The sequence below is a fragment of the Perca fluviatilis genome, chromosome 9 (genome assembly GCF_010015445.1).
Source record: "Perca fluviatilis chromosome 9, GENO_Pfluv_1.0, whole genome shotgun sequence".
NCBI classification, from domain to species: Eukaryota; Metazoa; Chordata; class Actinopteri; order Perciformes; family Percidae; genus Perca; species Perca fluviatilis.
The window spans coordinates 20,237,927-20,256,865 of NC_053120.1; the positions used below are offsets into that span (position 1 = coordinate 20,237,927).

Here is an 18,939-nt window from a genome sequence, read left to right on the forward strand (position 1 = left end):
AACCCCCAAACATCCTCGTTTAAATAGCAATCTTACAAGATTACAATAATCACAGCGAGGTTCAGAGCGAAGACACTTGTATACTGTTGTTGCAGTGTGTTGCAGTCACTCTACTGCTTTCTTCATTCGCGGCTTAATTTTCTGTAACACACACACACATTGCATTTTCCACCTCAACAAACTAGAGGCATTTCCTAAAAACTACAAAACCCACAGGAACCCTCGCCTTACAAAAAGGTCCTACATGAATCCTGCAGACAAGTGTGTACACTTAATTAAAATGTAAAGACTGAAAGTAACGTTTTCTAGCTTTGTGGTTCCCGACACTTTTGGCTTGCGATTCCCTAAAATAAAGGAAAGTCTACTTGTGACCCTCCATTACAAGTAATGACCTCAGTATAAACATGAGCTGGGACCAGTTCTCATGTTGATTTGTAGGGCCTGAAGAGGGGGTAAAATATAGAACAAAGTCAGAATAAAATACACATCATTTTATTTAATCAATTTGTGGCCACCTCAGATATATCTTAGGTCCCCTTTTTGGTTTTGGGAACCTGTTTTGTACACATACAGTAGAAGGCTTTTCCTCTCTTGTCAGTCTCAGTGGTAGAAGATTCAGAGGACAGGGAGATTGCAGGTAGTTACGCAATTTTAAGGTAACATAAATTAGGTAATGTTTTTGGCCAATATTACTTCCCCCAGTTGTTCTTAATCAATATAATGTATAAATGAAGTTTAGTGCTTTTAATTAGTGATTTTAGACATACAATGTTTTAAACGTTCCTCACAGAGGAGAAAGAAAAACAGGTTTGCTTCTCTCTGTTCACAAAGTAATTCCCTGTTAATCTTTTATTTCTTCCAGATTTCAGATTTGCCTGACCTGATTCTGACCATCATCACTCGAGTTGGGATCGTGGTGTCCCTCGTCTGCCTCGCCATCAGCATCTTCACCTTCTGCTTCTTCAGGGGCCTGCAGAGCGATCGCAACACCATCCACAAGAACTTGTGCATCAATCTCTTCATCGCAGAGTTAATATTCCTAATTGGTATCGATATGACGGAACTCGGGGTAAGCTGGAACGATTGCACCCCATTGATTTGGTTGTGATTCATTCTCTCTCACTTTATCTCCTTTCAACTCCAAAACAAAAGACCCTTTCAGAGTAAAATGGATGACACGTTAAGCATTGTTTGTTTCTAACCTTCTCTGCTTGTCCCTGACATGACATGAGTGGGACGGCACCATTAATATAGATTACTAAGGGGCCATGTCTTCCGCTTGACAGGTCTTTTTTCCTCTTTCACTTAAAGCCACTGTTGCCATGGCTCAGCCTGCATCCACAACATCTTTATCTTTTTTTTCACCTACATTTTCTCTAGAACCACAAATCGTTTTCCTGCGTACAGCTGAACTGTATGATTAGATCTACTAACTCTAACCTTACAATACAAATGGTATTTAAATCTCTGCCGTGCTGATAGAAAGCTAAACCTGCTCATAGTCAGAGCCCATGTGGTGGATGAATATTCATTACTTTTTTCATCAATTTCCCTGAATGGGTGAGGCAGCAGCGGTGTCTTTTCAGTGGGTTTTTAATAAAAGATAGGATATATGATATACAATTTTCAAAAAAGAAAGTGCAATGAAGATTCCTCTTGTCATGTTTAAATTATTTTTGTACTACAAGTTAATTTAAAATCTGCCCATTTTATGGAAACTGTGATTGCATTGTTTATTCTTATTTTTTCCTGAATACTTATTCTTTGATTGTCTAAATCGGTTATTGTTCTCACTCAGATTGGATGTGCCATCATTGCGGGGATCCTCCACTTCTTCTTCCTGGCTTCCTTCTCCTGGATGTGTCTCGAGGGGGTCCAGCTGTACCTCATGCTCGTGGAGGTCTTTGAGAGCGAATATTCACGTAAAAAGTACTACTACGTGTCAGGTTACCTCTTCCCAGCCATCGTGGTCGGTGTCTCCGCAGCTATCGACTACGGGAGCTACGGGAAAGGGAAAGCGTAAGTGCAGCTTTCTGAACAAATCCTTGGAAATGCAGAGCGGACACGCTGGATGCTACACTGTGTGGGCTTACCTGCTGTGACTGTATGTGGCAGCTTTTGTAAATAAATCTACTCATCATTTCTGCTAGGGCTGTATGTGCATCCCTGGAGACTACACCAAAACATTTGAGCTCCTTTTGCCAGGGATGGGCAGCTGTTCAATTTTTTATGTCATTTGAAAGTGGCTGACAGACTCAACACTGTGGTTTCAGGGGGGCCGCAGCTACATTAATGCCTTTCTGCTTAAAGACCCTCCTGTGACCTCTTGTTTGTAAATGCTTTCTTAAAGAGAAGAGCACTGTGCCAAAAAAGCCTTTTACGTAGATTAATGGCCACATCTCAGCTAAGAACAAGCTATCAAGAGGGGCTACTTGGGGTCTTCCCTCTGTTTTGTACAACTGTTTTAATGTTCAACCTGTGAAAGGAGCATTTGAAAGCGCTCAAAGTTAAATATTGACAAGAAATTACACACTCAATCTCTACTTTTAAATGTGTTTGTTTTCATTATATTTGCCTTTTTAACTTTTTTATTTCTGCTTGTTTTAACTGTAAGTTGTCCTTGAGTGCTATGAAAGGCGCCCATAAATAAAATGTATTTTGATTATTATTCAATGTCATCAGCCCATGTAACCAAAAATGAAGGCATTAAGGAAAGTTGATATTGTTTTTGTAGTGCGTGCTGCCCCAAGCTGAAGTGTGTGTTTCTTTGTCATAGGTGCTGGCTAAGTGTGGACAATCATTTCATATGGAGTTTTATAGGACCCGTCACCTTTATCATCATGGTAAGCTGTTTTATACTTCTTTGAATACTGCAACTGACAGAGTAATGAAGGCACTGAGATAGTGAGATGAAAGAGATGAAGGAGAGAGAGAAAGGAAGTGAGAGGGTTGAACTGAAGGAAAAGTCAGCAGGATTTTTGCTCCTCTGTCTCGTTGGCGATGACAGGTTAATTGTGCGCCAAAGACAGATTTTGAGGCATCTGACAATTCTCTCTGCCTCATACCACCTGACAAAGATCAGGATTTGTTAGTGTACTTTAACCTCACGTTCACACAATTCCCATGAAGTCTCACATTACAGGCATCACCTAATGGCCTTCCAGTTACACTTTTTATGATAAAGGAACAAAAGAAAAGATTAAAACTGGCCTCAAGGTGTGCATACTGTCAGACGGCACTATTTTTCCAGCTCCATTTTTCCTCCTCTGCATCAGCCTCCTTGTGTGTTTGTCTGCCTTCAGTAAATAGCAGATGACAGTGTTGGGGAGAAAAAGAAAAGCAAAGGCACCTCTCTGTTTGGTCAAGGACCATCAGGGGTGAAGGACATATAGCATCATAATGACATATGTCCCATTGAGCCATGCAATTATTTACTGGTCATGACATTATTATCTCCCGCTCCATCAGAGAGGCTCAGAAGAATGAGACCTTAGGGAGTCTCCCCTCCCTGCACAAAAAAAAAAGAAATAGCTGGTGGTATTCCTAAGATATATCCTCTCAGGTACCGCACCATGTATTGCTTTGCCCTCATGCACACCAAGGGATATGGGAGCTCTGCAAACCTGTCTTGCTTCTGTGCAGGAGGACGGTGGTATTTGTTCAGCATGTTCCTTATCCAGCATAATGGTTGGTACTGTATCTACAGATGCAGTGACCTCTGTTGAACATCAAACTGACACTGAAAATATACTGGAGAGAGGGGGCATCCGTGTCAAATTCCAGCAAGTCTCTGCACACCATTGGCAGTAGCTTTCAAAGTAAAGATATAGCACAGCTCTGTGTCTGTGTGGTAACAGAATAGATAAAAGACCAATCTGCTCACTGGACTGCATTTCACAGTTTTCTCAAAAAGAGTCGTGCCACTCATTTTAAAATGGAGAAAGAAGAAGTGCACAGAGTTCGGTGTTGGATTGAAGTGTCTTTGAGCTAATGGTAAAATGCCTTTCTTTTTTGTTTCCATTGATTTATTTTTGCTCTCAGCACCCGCTTTAAATGTGTGAGCTTATAATTGAGGGAAAGCAAACATTGTATTTAAACAAACATTTCTCCCTGTCTCAGCAAATGCTCTATCAGCCACACAGGAATATGTTTCCTTCCCCTAAATTGGGCGCTCATTGTTTTCCAATCGTGTGTAGCTTCCATAATGATTTGCATGAAAAATGCATCTGCAGTGGAAATGATGATCAGGATCCCGGTGGTGATGACCGGAGAGATAGAATCATGACCCTGTGAGGAGCTAATGTATTGTAGCAGAGCTAATGTGTGACAGGAATGAGGTTTTTGCAGAACTGGCTCAGGCATCGCACACTGCTCCTCTGATTTTGTGCAACAATTGACTCAAAAAGACAAAGTACTGTGGAAAGGGGCATCTCAGGGGAGCATGCAGGAGCAAGGTTTGTCTACACCATCCGTGACCCTGGTTTCTCTACAAATTGGCTTTGTCCTTGTCAATGAGGGAGAGGGAGAGGAGGAGAAAAGGCACACGAGCAAGAGAAAAGGAGAGAAAACAGTGCTGCTTTGGCTCATGTCTGGATCCCCACCCGCCACCCAAGTCATCTTCGTGCCAAATAACATTGGTTTTGACCTCGGGTGGTCATGCTTTTTTTCTCATCCTTTTGTTTCCTGTCGCTTTCTTCTTGCTTTTCCTGTTTTTATTTTTGTTCCTGGCTGAAACAGGCCCTAAATACTGACTGAAAACAAAAGCTGGTGGAAGGCATTTAGATCCTTGTTCTTTGGCAGAGGTTGCCCTGTCTCTGGGCACAGGGGGTATTAGCTCCATGAAAGGGGAACATGGAAGTAATGAGTGGTGGGGGGAGCCATTAGTATGCTTGAGATAGCTTCAACACAAGGCCTCTTGGATCATGACACGTCGGGAGCAGTTCTTATCATCTGGACAGCTCCATCTGCACCTTTAATATTTTATCCCCAGCAGTTCATTTAGAGTTCAGTGTGTACACACACAGTCCACTTCAGTTAAAAAAAAAAAGGAAAAAGCTTTCTCCTCAATCCCAGTGCGGCGAGGTGCTTCTGCATGGCTTGCAGTGATGATTCAGAGACATAGTGAAGGATAGAAGCAAGGCAGCCTCGCTTTAGCAAGGAGGATCCCCCAGGAGAGGCTGCGAAAGCATGTCGGTGGGGGTGGGAACATGTGCCGTGCTGCTAGGTTACTTTAAAGTACTGCGTCCCTCGCCTCTGTCTCATTGGATCCATGTCACCACTCCAGGCTGTGTGAAAGGGTTTTTTCAAAAAGTTCTGTTCTTCTTCGTCCCTCCCCATTTTCTGCCCTTATTCGCTTTTTTTTTAAATAAAAAAAAAAAAAAAAAAAGCTGATAGAAATAAGCTGCTAGTTAAAAGAAACATAGTTTCTTGAAACAAAAGTTCCGTCTGTGATATAAAAGAAGGTTCACGATTCAGGATTTTTTTCTCTCTCATTCATCCCTCTCCTTTTACTGCCTGGGTTATTGTGAGCGGCTCCATGAGTTGATTGCATGTGGAGGTGAGATGTATTGATCACAGGCCCTCTTTTGATAGCAGCGTGCACCAGAACACAGACCATTTCTGTTCAAGAGTGAATGGCTGAGGTCTGAGTCCAGCTCACAAAGGTCATTTATTTATTTCATACCCTCATACTGGCATGGCATCTGCCTTTTTTATTTATATCTCTAAATATAACAAGATAACAGGCTCACCTGGAGAAAAAAAAGCTTTGGTTATTGCAAATCTGTTAATTTGAATGTTGTTTTTGTGTTACTCGCATGCCCCTGATGGCGTAGCTGCTGGTGTGTTTCTGATCCTTTGACATGCACTATTGGAGATACACATTTAAATTTCTGTTTCTTAGATATTTCTTGACATTATTTATACATGCCTGGCTTGCAGTACAAACACAGTCTGGTTCCTCTGCTTCGAGTGCATGTTCATGCTGTGTCAGAGACTAGTTTGCCCAAGAATAAATGTTTTTGAAGTAAATTATTTGGAGTGGCTCCTTGCTGGCCCATCCAGCCTTTGTGTCTCTAAATCACAGTATTGATTTTTAAGATACCGAATAAATGCGCTCAGAAACACAGCACATAGTATCCTTGTCTCAACCCGATATGTGCCACTGGCTCCCTTAAGATTTAATACATTAAAACAAGCAAGCAAATTCTCTTCTCTCCTCTCCCCCTCTCCTCTCCTCTCCTCTCCTCTCCTCTCCTCTCCTCTCCTCTCCTCTCCTCTCCTCTCCTCTCTCTCCTCTCCTCCTCCTCTCTTCTCCTCTCCTCTCCTCTCCTCTCCTCTCCTCTCCTCTCCTCTCCTCTCCCCTCCTCTCTCTTCTCCTTTCCTCTCCTCTCCTCTCCTCCACCTCTCTCTTTTCATCTGTCCACACGCAAGAATCGAACAAAATATACCATGTTCCCTCAAGCCTTTTGTAGCTGGTTACACCTTATAATATTTCACTATGTGCATAAAATGATATGGAGTTGTTTTGTACAACAAAAGGGTCTCTTATTTCTCCTGCTACTTTTCATTCTCTTCTGACTTTGCCAGACTTCTGCTGTGTGGCTGTTTCTTTCTTTTCTTTCTTTCTTTTTTTTTTTTTTACTGTGATGGATTTTAATGCGTTTCCATGCTCTTATTGATATAGAATGACACTAAATTTGGCGCCAGTCGGCCCGGCTGAGCCTGGCTGGAACGATAGATGTTTATTGGATTAGTCTGTGGACATGCAGAGATTTGAAGGCTCTCCTCTTTTAATACTTATAGACAAATTAACAGTTTTTTTCTCTGTCTGCTATAGCTTGCATCATACATCTTCATGTATTAACACTGCCATTATGTTTTGACAGCTCAATCTCATCTTCCTGGTCATCACAATGTACAAAATGGTGAAGCACACTACCACCCTGAAACCAGACTCTAGCCGACTGGAGAATATAAAGTAAGTAAAGGGTCATATGCTGAACCTCCACATTCTGCTGCTTATCAGCAATTTAACACTGGTGCTATGCTACCATCAGGAAAACTAAGGCTCTTTTACTCTTGAGGTAATGCTATTGTTTTTGTATTTAATAATGTTTCATGGGAAAATGCATCACCTCCCCCACATCCAAGCCTAATTTCAGTACTGGACTAGCAAGGGACATAAGAATACATTACACACAATACATTTTTTAAGTCTGAAATTATCCAGATCATAATGTAACTTTTACCAGAGGGATTAATTATTTTGACTAATGTTAATGTTACACAGTTCAATGAGACTTTTTGGCATGATTTAGCTGTCATGACGACTACACAGACTTTGTGAGTCTTCTTTTCGTCCTTTGTTGTTTCGCTCCAAGCCACTAGCCACAGAATCGCACTGGCATAACACAAACACACACACACACACACACACACACACACACACACATGCACACACATCACTCTACAGTTGCAGCCTTACTGCCGTTAGCTCTGCAAGGGTGGGGTTCAGTGGAACCATGTGTGTGTTTGCCGCTGGAACATGTCAAACCTTTTTTTTATAAATCCCAGAATCTAATCCCATGAAAGAAAGAAAAATCTTTCCCTACAAAACCACACCACCATCTCCTTCAAGTTAAAGCTTTCTGAGTCGCTTCAACATTTATGACGTGTTTTGCTTTGGGAAGGAAAATAACCTTTTTCTGAAGCACTTATTGTTGGCTTGTTTTTTTTGCACTTGAAAACAATATATATTGCAGGCTGAATGTCAGTGTCTTGGTTTAGTTGCATGCAGTAGTACAGGCCCATGTCAGTTTGCACCATCATATATTTTAACTTCCACCACTGTGTGCAGGAGCAGTGTTTGTTGTTTTTGTCCTTAAATAATGTGTGCAGTATTACAGCACTGTGGTAAAACTGTAATCAAAAGAACAGTCAGAAAAGGGGTTTATTTAGACTTCTGGTTTTATTTGAGGTAGACTACTCCCTTATCAAGGGAACCACAACAGAACACATTTACTGAACATGGCTCCACTCAACACGGTGGGCATTTGTACTTGGATGATAGAAATGATTTGTCTTAAGCTTGTTTATACTGCAGAAATACATTGTGTATTGATAGCTGTTTCCTTGTGGTCTCTTTCTTTGTTGTTTTTTGTGCCAACGTTTGGTCTGAAAGTCAGTTTAGCACCAGTGTCCCTGCATGTTGCATGTGAAGGCAAAGTTAACGCACACCCTTCTCCTTTCTCTTCTCCTATTATTCTCTTCCTCTCTCTGTTCTGCGATCCGCACCAGTAATTATCGCGTTTGTGACGGCTACTATAATACCGATTTGCCTGGGTAAGCTTTTACTATATACAGTATACCTCAGATAATTTCACCCACACAACACCACCCACGCATACAATAGCAGAAATGCAAATCCAACCACAGACACGGTGTTCTGACCAAATGCTTTACACCGACTGTTGTAATTGAATCATCAACAGCAAAACATACAACTCTCAGCTCTTGTTAGACATTACCTCTCGTGATTTCCCTTTGGATCAAAGTTGAAGATATCTTACTCAAATGACGACTAACCCACGCTGTGATTCGCTCTGATCTAATTGTGTTTCTCTCTTCCTGCTTATCATGCTCTCTAGCTATGAAGATAATAAACGGTTTATCAAGTAAGGACATGTTGCCCAGAAGTCTCCTCTTCAGCTTGTAGTTTATCCCCTCTCTCTCTCTCTCTCTCTCTCTCTCTCTCTCTCTCTCTCTCTCCTCGTTTATTCTTTCTTTTCTTTTCTGTCTTTCTTTTTTTCCTGCTGGTTCATCCTCTCCCAAACTGCAGCTTCAAAGCTACTCATCCACTGCCCTTGTGACTGTTCTCTTTCGTGTCCACCATCTTGAATTACAGTGTTGTTGTTGTTGTTGTTGTTGTTGTTGTTTTTGAGCGCTGAACTGTGTCCGCTGCTGGTGTCTGAAGGCTCCATAGGACCTTCACACACAAGGCAGGGAATCTCCTTTTTTCCTTGAACCTTTTCCACATCTGCCTAGTTCTCCAGCTCTGATAACACACACTAGATAACTATTTAGTACATGGTAGTTTTAAACAAGCTGTGCTTCTGAATATGATGTTCTGTATGTTCTAACACATAAAAGTTATTTACAGAAAACCAGATCAAGCTTTTTGTCTGTTTGACGGCAGGAACTGCATTTGAGTTTGGGCTGAGAGTGTGTGTGTGTGGATGGAGGGGTGGGGACAGTGGGGAAAGGGGTTGTGAGGATAGCATAGGTGTCGTTTGTCATTTTATTGTTTTTCTCTCACCTAGTTTACAGCGTTTTTCCTAGTTTTTCATCGTTCTAGTAATTGCAAATCCCACTCATCATCCTCGCAGATCACTGAACGCCTCTAATGGATTCGTCCACTCCTTGTGTTGTTTTTTTTTGTTGCCGTCCTTCAGATCCTGGGTCATGGGCGCCTTCGCTTTGCTGTGTCTGCTGGGTCTCACGTGGTCCTTCGGTCTCTTCTTCATCAATGAATCCTCGATTGTCATGGCATACCTATTCACCATATTCAACACCTTACAAGGAATGTTTATCTTCATCTTCCACTGCCTTCTCCAGAAAAAAGTAAGTTTCCCGTCCACCGCAGTCCTGAAAGACAAGTGATTTTTCCTTTCAAGGTGAAACGCTCCTGAATTTGAACAGACCTTTACACCAGAATGCAGAATTCACAGAGCACCACATGCTGATATGAAAAAACAAACACTGCTTGTTTCGAGATCTTGGCTAAGTCATATGTTAAGTCAACAATGTACCGTAGGTAAACATTCAGCTGTTTGCTCACGCAGGTCCGCAAAGAGTACAGCAAGTGCTTCCGCCACACGTACTGCTGCGGAGGGTTGCCAACCGAGAGCTCACACGGTTCTGCAAAGACTTCGACCACACGGACCAGCGCACGCTATTCCTCTGGTACACAGGTAGACCAGCAGCTTCATACACTCCAAGACTCACCGAGTGTCACAACACAGAAGAATACTTCTACACACACACTCTCACCATACAGCTCATTTACATTGTTATGAAGTGACACAACCATTAGGCTACATTTTACAAGCAGCATCTGCTGTACTGCATGAGTACCTTTCTTCTGCTCTGCCCCCTTTAGCACTTGCTTTTATCTTTTTTCTCACTAACGTCATGTGCATGGGAAATAGTACTGCACTCTTTAAAGAGCATTGCAAGCACATTTTACTACGGGTAAAGCCGAAATTGCAAAGAAAAAAAAAGAAGACATAGTTGCTCTATCCCTTATCTTATGTAAGGCTAATAGTCCTTATTAGACAATACCTCCAGATGTACTGTGCTTATAGAGAAACATCCCTATTATGCTTTAACCTCCAGCCTTATTCAAGATACTCTTAACTGGAGCTGAAGTCGTTCAAAAGTTGACTTACATGAAGTAGTTTTTAAGGACACACACAGAGAAAGTGTGCATTAGTGCTACCCTTGCCTCACTGCATACTAGTATGCATTTGAGGAGTGGTAAAGTCAGTGGTATGTACATAGAAAATAAATGAAAGTTAATCTGAAAAGTGAGCGGGCTTGTTTAAAGTCCTAATGACTGTCCCTTGTTGACCTGACAGAGTCGTATCAGGAGAATGTGGAATGACACCGTAAGAAAGCAATCTGAGTCCTCCTTTATCTCAGGTGACATCAACAGCACCTCCACCCTTAACCAAGGTCAGTTCACACCTCATTTCTCTCCACATGCACACCTATGCACACATTTCATCATCCAGCTAAAAATACCTCCTTCAAGTTCCAATGATCTCACACCACCATAGAGGATTCTAATCAGAATAAATGCCCTAGCTTGAAAAGACCAAGAAGTACGGTTTAAAAAAGAAAAGAAAAGATGTGGGCCTTTAGTCTAGTCTTCCTGTTCTGCCAATGAAGGATTACAGAAATCCGTCCTCAAATACTCTATGCGCTGACATTCTGGCTGCTAACGTCAGTCTTAAATGGGGCAAGGCTAGAAGAGCGTTTTTTATTTAAGTGCTGGCTGCCCAAAGTTCATACCCAGGCTCAGGGGAAATGGAGACAAAACTAAAAACGGGGAAGGAAAAAAAAGTTTTATTTCAGGAAAATCTTATCACGCAAAGAGATGCCATTTGTTGCCTGGCAAGTAAGGTGACCTCTGTTACTTTACAGAGGGATTTATGAGGGAGGGAGGGGGGAAAAAACTGTCATTTATTATTTAGCTTGAGCACAAATATGATGATGAGAAGATGATGTTCAACTCTGACTGACCTGGAGTGCTTAGTGTGTTGTTAGGCTTTCTGCTGCCTCTGAAATGGCTTTCCAAGCATGCGAGGGAACAGAGGGTTTACACCGCGGTGGTTTAACTTTACTCCCTCCTCTACCCTCTTCTGACTCTTGTCACTGCTGCTCTTTGCCTTACTTTTCTTTTTTTGCTATCACTCCACACAAGGTAAAACATTACACAGAGGGCTTTGAATCAAATTTTGACTTGCCGATACAACGGCTGTGACAATATAGAAGTACTGTAGGACTTGTTTTTTTTCTACAGTGCCGTTTCCTGGATATGTTAATGTAAAGGTTGGGTATTGATCACTCCGGGGTGTAGTAGCCTAGTTACCCTGGAGAGTTAGTGCACTAAAAGAGGGCTCTATCTCCTGGAAGCACTTCCCTGTCATTAAAAACATCCCTGGAGACCTTCCAACATGACAGATGGCATTTAACACAGGTGATAAATGGCAATGGAAATACCTCAGATCCTTAAAACACACCTCAAGCTGAGGGAAAAACTGAAAGTAACATTAGGTTTGGAAGGAAATGGCCAAGTTTAAGTCTAAATAAAGATTTTGACATGAAAACTTGGAAGGATTTTGCTCTTTGTCTTAGCGGAGATTTTATATCTGGACCTGGTTCAAACAGTAAAACGTTTGCCCAAGGTTTGTGCTATTTTTGAAAAATTATATTTTCTCAAAATAATAAGTAAACATGACTTATTACTGTATGCAGTAATGAGCACAATGGGTTGAAAATTGGTTTAAAAAATGAATGGGTTATGAATGATCTACAACAAGTATAAGAAATGAACTTCAAACTTGAAAAGAAAGTACCTAAAAGTTGTTAAATGTGAGGAAGCAAAAGTTGAATATCTTTTGGCACATGCAGAAGTAGATGGTTTCTTGCTTCTCCCTAGTTGATTTTCAAACTTTAATCCACATTCTAAACACCCTAGTTTCAGATTTTGGGTGACACCACATGCCGCGAAAGACAAACTTGCTCAAAATGTCTTCATTTTTTTCTCTCCATGAAACTTTTAATCACTGTCAGCTGACTGCGACAAACTTAACTCCTCTTCTGTCTTGCCACTCCAGGAATGACCGGGAATTATCTACTAACAAATCCTCTCCTTCGACCGCAAGGCACTAACAACCCTTATAACACCTTACTGGCCGAGACAGTCGTATGTAACACTCCCACGGCTCCAGTGTTTAACTCGCCAGGTGTGCTCACTTAATACTTTCACCTGCATTCAGGCTTTTCTTCTCTCTTTGCCTCCTTTCTTTCTCTTCCTCTTTGTTTCTGTAGTTGAGTATACAGCAGGCCAAAAGAAAAGCAGGATGTTCTGCAGTATCGCCTTTCCTTCTGAATCATTGTCTCCCAAAAATGCTTGATACAGTGCATACTGTGTGCACACATGTTTTGTGGCTGGTCTCGACCCACCCTCTGTGTTCTCATATTTCGCTTATCCAAACTCTGAAAGGGACATAATGATTAAGATGGGAAAGAGATACTACATGTTCTGCCTTGAGATAATGTAAACAGTGGTGTAGACCTAAAGCTGTAGTATAAACTGCATGCTTATTAAGATTTATGCTTCTGAATTTGTCAGGTGATTTGTTATTTTTTTTCTGTTTTAGAGGGACCTTCCCTAAACACATGTTAAAGTGCAAGCAAAATCTATGTTGCTTAATGCAAATCGACTTAAAGGGGCGCTATGCAGTTTTGGCTTTTTGCTCGCAGGTTTCTCTATAGAGCTCCCCCCACAGCTTCGGAATAGATATTTGGCAGCTCCTACGTTTACTTGTGTCTGACTCCTCGCTTGGTGTCACTGCCCGATGTGAGTCCAGCGCAGATTTGAGTCGCGCATGCGGCACTTTGCGACAAGTAGCTAGCCTCCAAGATGCTAATGGCTTTTTGAGCTAACGCACAGTCTATGAGCTTACATTAGCAATCAAACAATCATAGCTAAAACGTTTTTGAAATGACTGCTGCTGCTGGCTACAAGTTAGCAATCAAACACAACAAAGGCTGTCACTGGCGTTTTGAGCTAACGTTAGCCATCAAACATAGCAATACAAATCATAGATAGCTAAAACGTTTTTGAAATGATTACCATCTTCCTTTATTGTATGTAAAGAGAAACGTTTATTATTTTATGGATTTCACAAATTTGAGTAAGACACGTTATGCAGTAAACCGTTTAAATCTGAGCATGCGCGACTCACATCTGCCCTCGACTCACATCGGGCAGTGACACTCGGTCAGTCTGCCGTTTCCTCTTTCTCTGTTCCTCCGACAATACTTTCCTAGCTTTCTGCTTCTTTTTTGCCGGCTCAGCCATGACGATAGTGTGAAAAACTCCATCGCTACCTTGCTAGCCAGTTCCTGAATGGGCGTATGTGTGCAGTGCTGTGTAGCAATTTGTTACATCGCGAGACCTGATATCACGCGGTACTTCCTGATGCTGAGCCCGGCGGCTCGCCAGCCGAAAGTTGCAAGGGTGTTTTTTCCGGTCACAGGCGCTAGGGGGGAGCGAGACAACCACCATTCAACTCGAAAAAAGTCATATAACCATTCCAATGACTCCGAAGCTGTTCACTTAAGGTAAATTAAGCTAAAAAAAACCCTGCATAGTTCCCCTTTAATGCAACTTTTGCATTACTTTGCATTCTGTGTATAGATATATTTGGTAATATCTGATACCCATAAAAACGTTTTATAAATCACTATATCTCAATTGCACATGGCATTTAAGCATATATCACACTGTAAAGACTGCTGCAATTATGTGTGCTATTCTAAACTGAAATGGCATCTTTTGTCATGTTTTGTGCTTTTCCCCTGTGCTTCCCTCTAGTGACCTACAGAGAGACAAGTATGGGAGTAAAACTTAACTTTGCCTATCAAATGTAAATTTTTTTCAGCATGCTTATTAAAAACAACCAAAACCCTGGCACAATCACTTGGTTTACTTTAGGCCATTAACACACACTCAGTGAGCAAGTGGTTCACAAAATTATCCACCCAAATTCTACTCTAATCTGAAAAGAAATAAAAGATTTCTCTAGTCAATTGAAGAAATCCTCCAAGATCTGACAGCTTTATTGCAAATGCCCATTACTCTGCTTCTCTCTCTTCTGCTTAATTTGTGATTTTAACCGACCAAAACTGTATCGCTTTTTTTTTCTGGCAGAAAGGAGCATTTTTTAAGACGGGTTTCTTTTTCTTTCTTTCTTTCTTTCTTTTTTTGTCTTTTCTTTTCTCCCAAAATGTCTGTCCTCCTGTGGCATTCGGCAGTCTCAGTGTCCAGTAGTATTCCCCTCACACCTTTCCAAACAAACACCTGTCTGGACACTAAATTACCTCCTAGCAGGCACAAACACATGGATGTCATGGCAGCAGCTGTTTAATTTTTCCTTATCTCTTTTTTACCCCCACAACGTTGTTGTCATTTTCTTTCATTGCCAGTAGGCTCTGTAAAACTACACTTTTAACATGCCTCCTACAATAACAATCACTCCCTTTTTATTTTTTTGGGACAAAGACAAATGTTGCTGTAAAATATCCCATTAGTCTTCTAATTTAATATTTTTTATATCTGTTGTTCTACGAGGAGGCATGTTAGCCATAGCAGAGCACATTTCTCCTTTATCTCCTCTCTCAATCATGGCATAGCTAATATTTATCCTTTTCTCTGCTGTTTTCCATGACCTCCATGCTTTGAGAAATTCCTAACATGACTGCGTCTGACCTCTGCAGCGGCTGTGTTATTCTTAAGCTGTTCTGCTAGTGACCGGGGTCTCACTGGGAACTGTCACTGTGACGGATGCCAAGTGCTGGGCTGCGGGCAAGCTCTGACCTTTGCCAGCTTTGGGTACACAAGCTGCCAACTAATAGACAGAAAGTGTACCAACACAAGCAAAACAAATAAAAAAAAATAAAAAAAACATCTACAAAGAAGTAGCTGTTGTCATGTAATTTATAAAAATAAAAGCTATTTAATGCTTGTTTGTATTATTTGCTGAACCCTTGCTCTTGCTAAGTTGCAGTTAAGACTTTTACTTTACGTTTTGTTGTTCTTTTGAGTGATTCTTCTTCATGTTACAATAAATCATTTTACTTTCTTTTGTACATCAGCTGCTCTTAGACCAGATAGCCTGAGCAGACAGACATGATGTGAGTTGTCTAAAGTGAGTCTTTTCACCTGCTGTGTGTGGTGATGGTGGAGTGCTGCTTGTGGGCTCCCCTTGTAGTGAGAACAAAGATGGCTGTCCCATGTTGATACATGACTACTTCCCCTCTCTGTCTATGTCATCTTTTCCCATCTCTGTCCTTTTCTTTCCCTCGGCACATCCAACCTATTAGTTGCTAGAAACCTCTAAGTGTTGTAGCTTGCCCGTTTGTGGCTTCATACTTGTGGACATCTACTTTTGCCCGGTGTGTTGTGATGGTGATAACTGTTCCAGTTTGTTTGTTAATGTTGTTTGGGATCCTTTTCATTGCTTTGTCACTTTTGTGGCAGACTAAAAACGCACAATGCTCTGCTTATTATGAAGCAATTTCTAAATGGGAAAGTCAAAATGTATATGTAAGAAAGTAAAATGATTTCTCATTGCAAATAATGCATGCATATATATGTATTGTATGTTGAGGATTGTGCCTAACTAACAGATTTAAGGCATGGCTTAATTTGACTTGAGTCTTCTCTGTGAAACTGCATCCTAAACAGCATTAAACCTTTGTTCCTTTGTTTTATGGTTATTGGTGTTGACTAATGTAAAATCCCCTCACGTGTCCCATCTCTTTCCAGGGCACTCACTGAACAATGTGGTGAGGGATACAAGTGCAATGGATACTCTACCGCTCAATGGTAACTTTAACAATAGCTACTCGCTCCGCAATGGGGACTTTAGCAACAGTGTGCAGGTAGTAGACTGCGGCCTCAGTCTGGACGATGCTGCCTTCGAGAAAATGATCATCTCCGAGCTAGTACACAACAACCTGCGTGCCTGTAACAAAAGCCACCATCAGCAACAGCAGCAGCAGCAGCACCACAGTTTACATCATCCTCCCCACCACCAGCAGCCCCCGCAGTACCACCATCACCACCACACGGAGCGGGCTCCGCCCAAGGTGACGGTGGTAGGCAGCAGCAGCAGCGAAGACGACGCCATCGTAGCCGACGCTTCGTCTTTGGTGCACGTGGGCGACACAGTGGGCCTTGAGCTGCACCATCAGCAGGAGCTAGAGGCGCCACTCATCCCCCAGCGGACTCACTCGCTTCTGTATGCACCACAGAAGAAGGTGAGGACCGATGGGGGAGTTGAAACCTTTGTCAGCCAGCTGACACCCACCAACCCCGACGATAGTCTGCAGTCCCCAAACAGAGACTCCTTGTACACTAGTATGCCTAATCTTAGGGACTCTCCATACCCCGAGAGCAGCCCCGACGTTGTGGAGGACCTGTCCCCCTGCAAGGGGAGCGAGAATGAGGACGTTTACTACAAGAGCATGCCTAACTTAGGGTCTGGCCACCAGCTCCAAGCCTATTACCAGATAGGCCGAGCGGGCAGTGATGGCTACATTATTCCTATAACTAAAGATGGCAGCATCCCTGAAGGCGATGTACGGGAAGGACAGATGCAGTTAGTGACAAGCCTTTAAATGTATTTAAATCATCCCCAAACCTCTTCCTGCTATTTTGCATCCCTGACCTCTTGGAGGACACACTCAAGAAGGGAAAGGAAGTGTTTTATTTTTGAAGAGAGCCTAGAAGCCCCGTCATGCACCCTCGCCATTTACAAGCGCTCCTCCTCCAGCTGCATTGCCATCTCCTATTCCCCAGACATGCCACTCTTCCTTCCTTCCCTGTAGACAAACTTGGTGCACAGCGAATGGCAGTGCAAAGTTTTAATGACTGTACATAAAATGCAGAGTCAAATTTCAATTTTAAAAGACAAGCCAACTATGTATTTAAATGTGCTGCTGCTGTTGAATAATTGAGAAAAATTTAAGGTACGAAAATAAAAAAAGACAAAAAAACAAAACATTACTGGCTACATCATATCAGCAATTTCCCAGTCAAAAGGTTGTACATACACTCCCCAACATCCTTGTTGAAGCCTGTTTTTTCTTATTGTAAACAAAACAACACCCCTCGACCAGGACGTGGACTCTGTTTGTAAAATATTCCTGATCAGACTGTTGAAAAAGGAATATAAGGTCCTGGTTGCCCAGAGTTGCTCTCTGTCACCATGAAGTTTGGATTGTATAACCACTAGCAATCAAGCCCCTGGCCTTATATTTTCTCAACTGTACATTGAACTGTTGTCAAGGAAAATGGCTAAAATATATATTTTGTTGTATTGCTAGTGTAAAATAAAAAATCATGGGAGACCGTAAATATGAAGAAACCTTTTGATTGCAAAATGTAATGTTTGAGAGACTATTGTGTAGAAGTTGCACATATGTGATACAGTGTGTTTATGGTTCCAACACTTCATTCATGGTAGTATCTTTGAACATAAAGGCTTATGAAAAGAAAGGAGGATTCAACAAATTACAAAGATGCATTATCACTTTTTTGTGAACAGTGTTTTTTGAGTTCCATTGATATTTCATTTTATTTTGCCAAAGTGGCATTACCTTAGGAGAATGGGAATGCAAAAACCCAGTGAAAGTGATTTATGCATTGCACATTTTCATGTAATTCTGAATGAAATAGATCCTTTCGAGTGGTGGGCAAGCGCAACTGAAATGAAACGAACTTTTGACAATAAAGTTTCTATCATAAATGTAGTTCTTCCGCCTGGGTTTGGACATTTTATTTATTAAAACCTTTCCAAAAAATAAATGGGAAATGTGTGAATATTTTCCAGCACTGGTATACATGCTCTACTGTAGCTCATGTTTTTATGTAAACATGTTACCAAGGGGCTCATCACTTAAGACTGATGTAAAGTTCAACACTTGTACAACAAATAAATAAATGTGAGATTTTTTGTCAAATGCCAGTTGCTTTTTAATGGTTTGTTTTTTGGTAATATTTGAGACAACAGGTTTTATTGTTTTGCTATGGGCAAAATACACTTTTGACTCAGGTTATAAGTAAGTCCCGAGCACCTTGAAAGGTAAAATTGGTGAATCTGTTTTCTGGGGGATTTATTTGCTTTCTGTTCTGCTTTTTTCTTCAATCGCTGCAGAGTAGAGAGCGAGCTCATTTCACCGTATGTGTTAGAGAAGTCAAATCTTTCCATGTGATTCAAAGATGAGATACTCAGGTAGGAAAATTGCATTGTAAATGTTCCTCTGTGTGGTTGTAACACTAATAAAGGATCGAAAATGACGCTGGTTCACAGCATTGTCCACTTAGTATATTATTGAATGAGCACTATAGTCCTGGCACCATTAAAAAGCCCGGCACTACAGACATCTTGTAAGATGTTGGCTTTAATGCCGCGTGGGAGTGGAAATATGTCCACGGACCTAACAAGGGATCAATGTTACACTTGGCTGTGGTTGTAGTACTATATATAACATAATATGTCCGAGTATGACACATATTTGCTCTAATTAATGTCTTCTGCTCTGCTGCTGAAGCCCACAGTCAGCTCCTGTACAATTTATGCC

At 41.5% G+C, this 18,939-nt stretch overlaps 1 protein-coding gene across 50 annotated transcripts in view; it reads left to right on the top strand.

Moving 5' to 3' along the window:
• Window positions 1-18,668, top strand: part of adgrl2a (adhesion G protein-coupled receptor L2a) — a 100,185-nt gene extending 81,517 nt beyond the window's left edge. For 7 of the 50 annotated variants that reach the window (XM_039810796.1, XM_039810797.1, XM_039810798.1 and 4 more), the window contains 8 exons: window positions 863-1,069; window positions 1,799-2,019; window positions 2,777-2,843; window positions 6,888-6,979; window positions 9,453-9,621; window positions 9,843-9,971; window positions 10,638-10,734; window positions 16,121-18,667. In XM_039810796.1, the coding sequence (XP_039666730.1) occupies window positions 863-1,069; window positions 1,799-2,019; window positions 2,777-2,843; window positions 6,888-6,979; window positions 9,453-9,621; window positions 9,843-9,971; window positions 10,638-10,734; window positions 16,121-16,974 (1,836 nt within the window). In that variant the 3' untranslated portion in view covers window positions 16,975-18,667. Of the gene's footprint in view, window positions 1-862; window positions 1,070-1,798; window positions 2,020-2,776; window positions 2,844-6,887; window positions 6,980-8,298; window positions 8,344-8,648; window positions 8,676-9,452; window positions 9,622-9,842; window positions 9,972-10,637; window positions 11,183-12,401; window positions 12,531-14,167; window positions 14,220-15,447; window positions 15,501-16,120 lie in introns of those variants that run through there. The other 43 variants (XM_039810777.1, XM_039810780.1, XM_039810781.1 and 40 more) reach the window with 21 other exon arrangements.
• The last annotated feature ends 271 nt before the right edge of the window (window positions 18,669-18,939 follow it).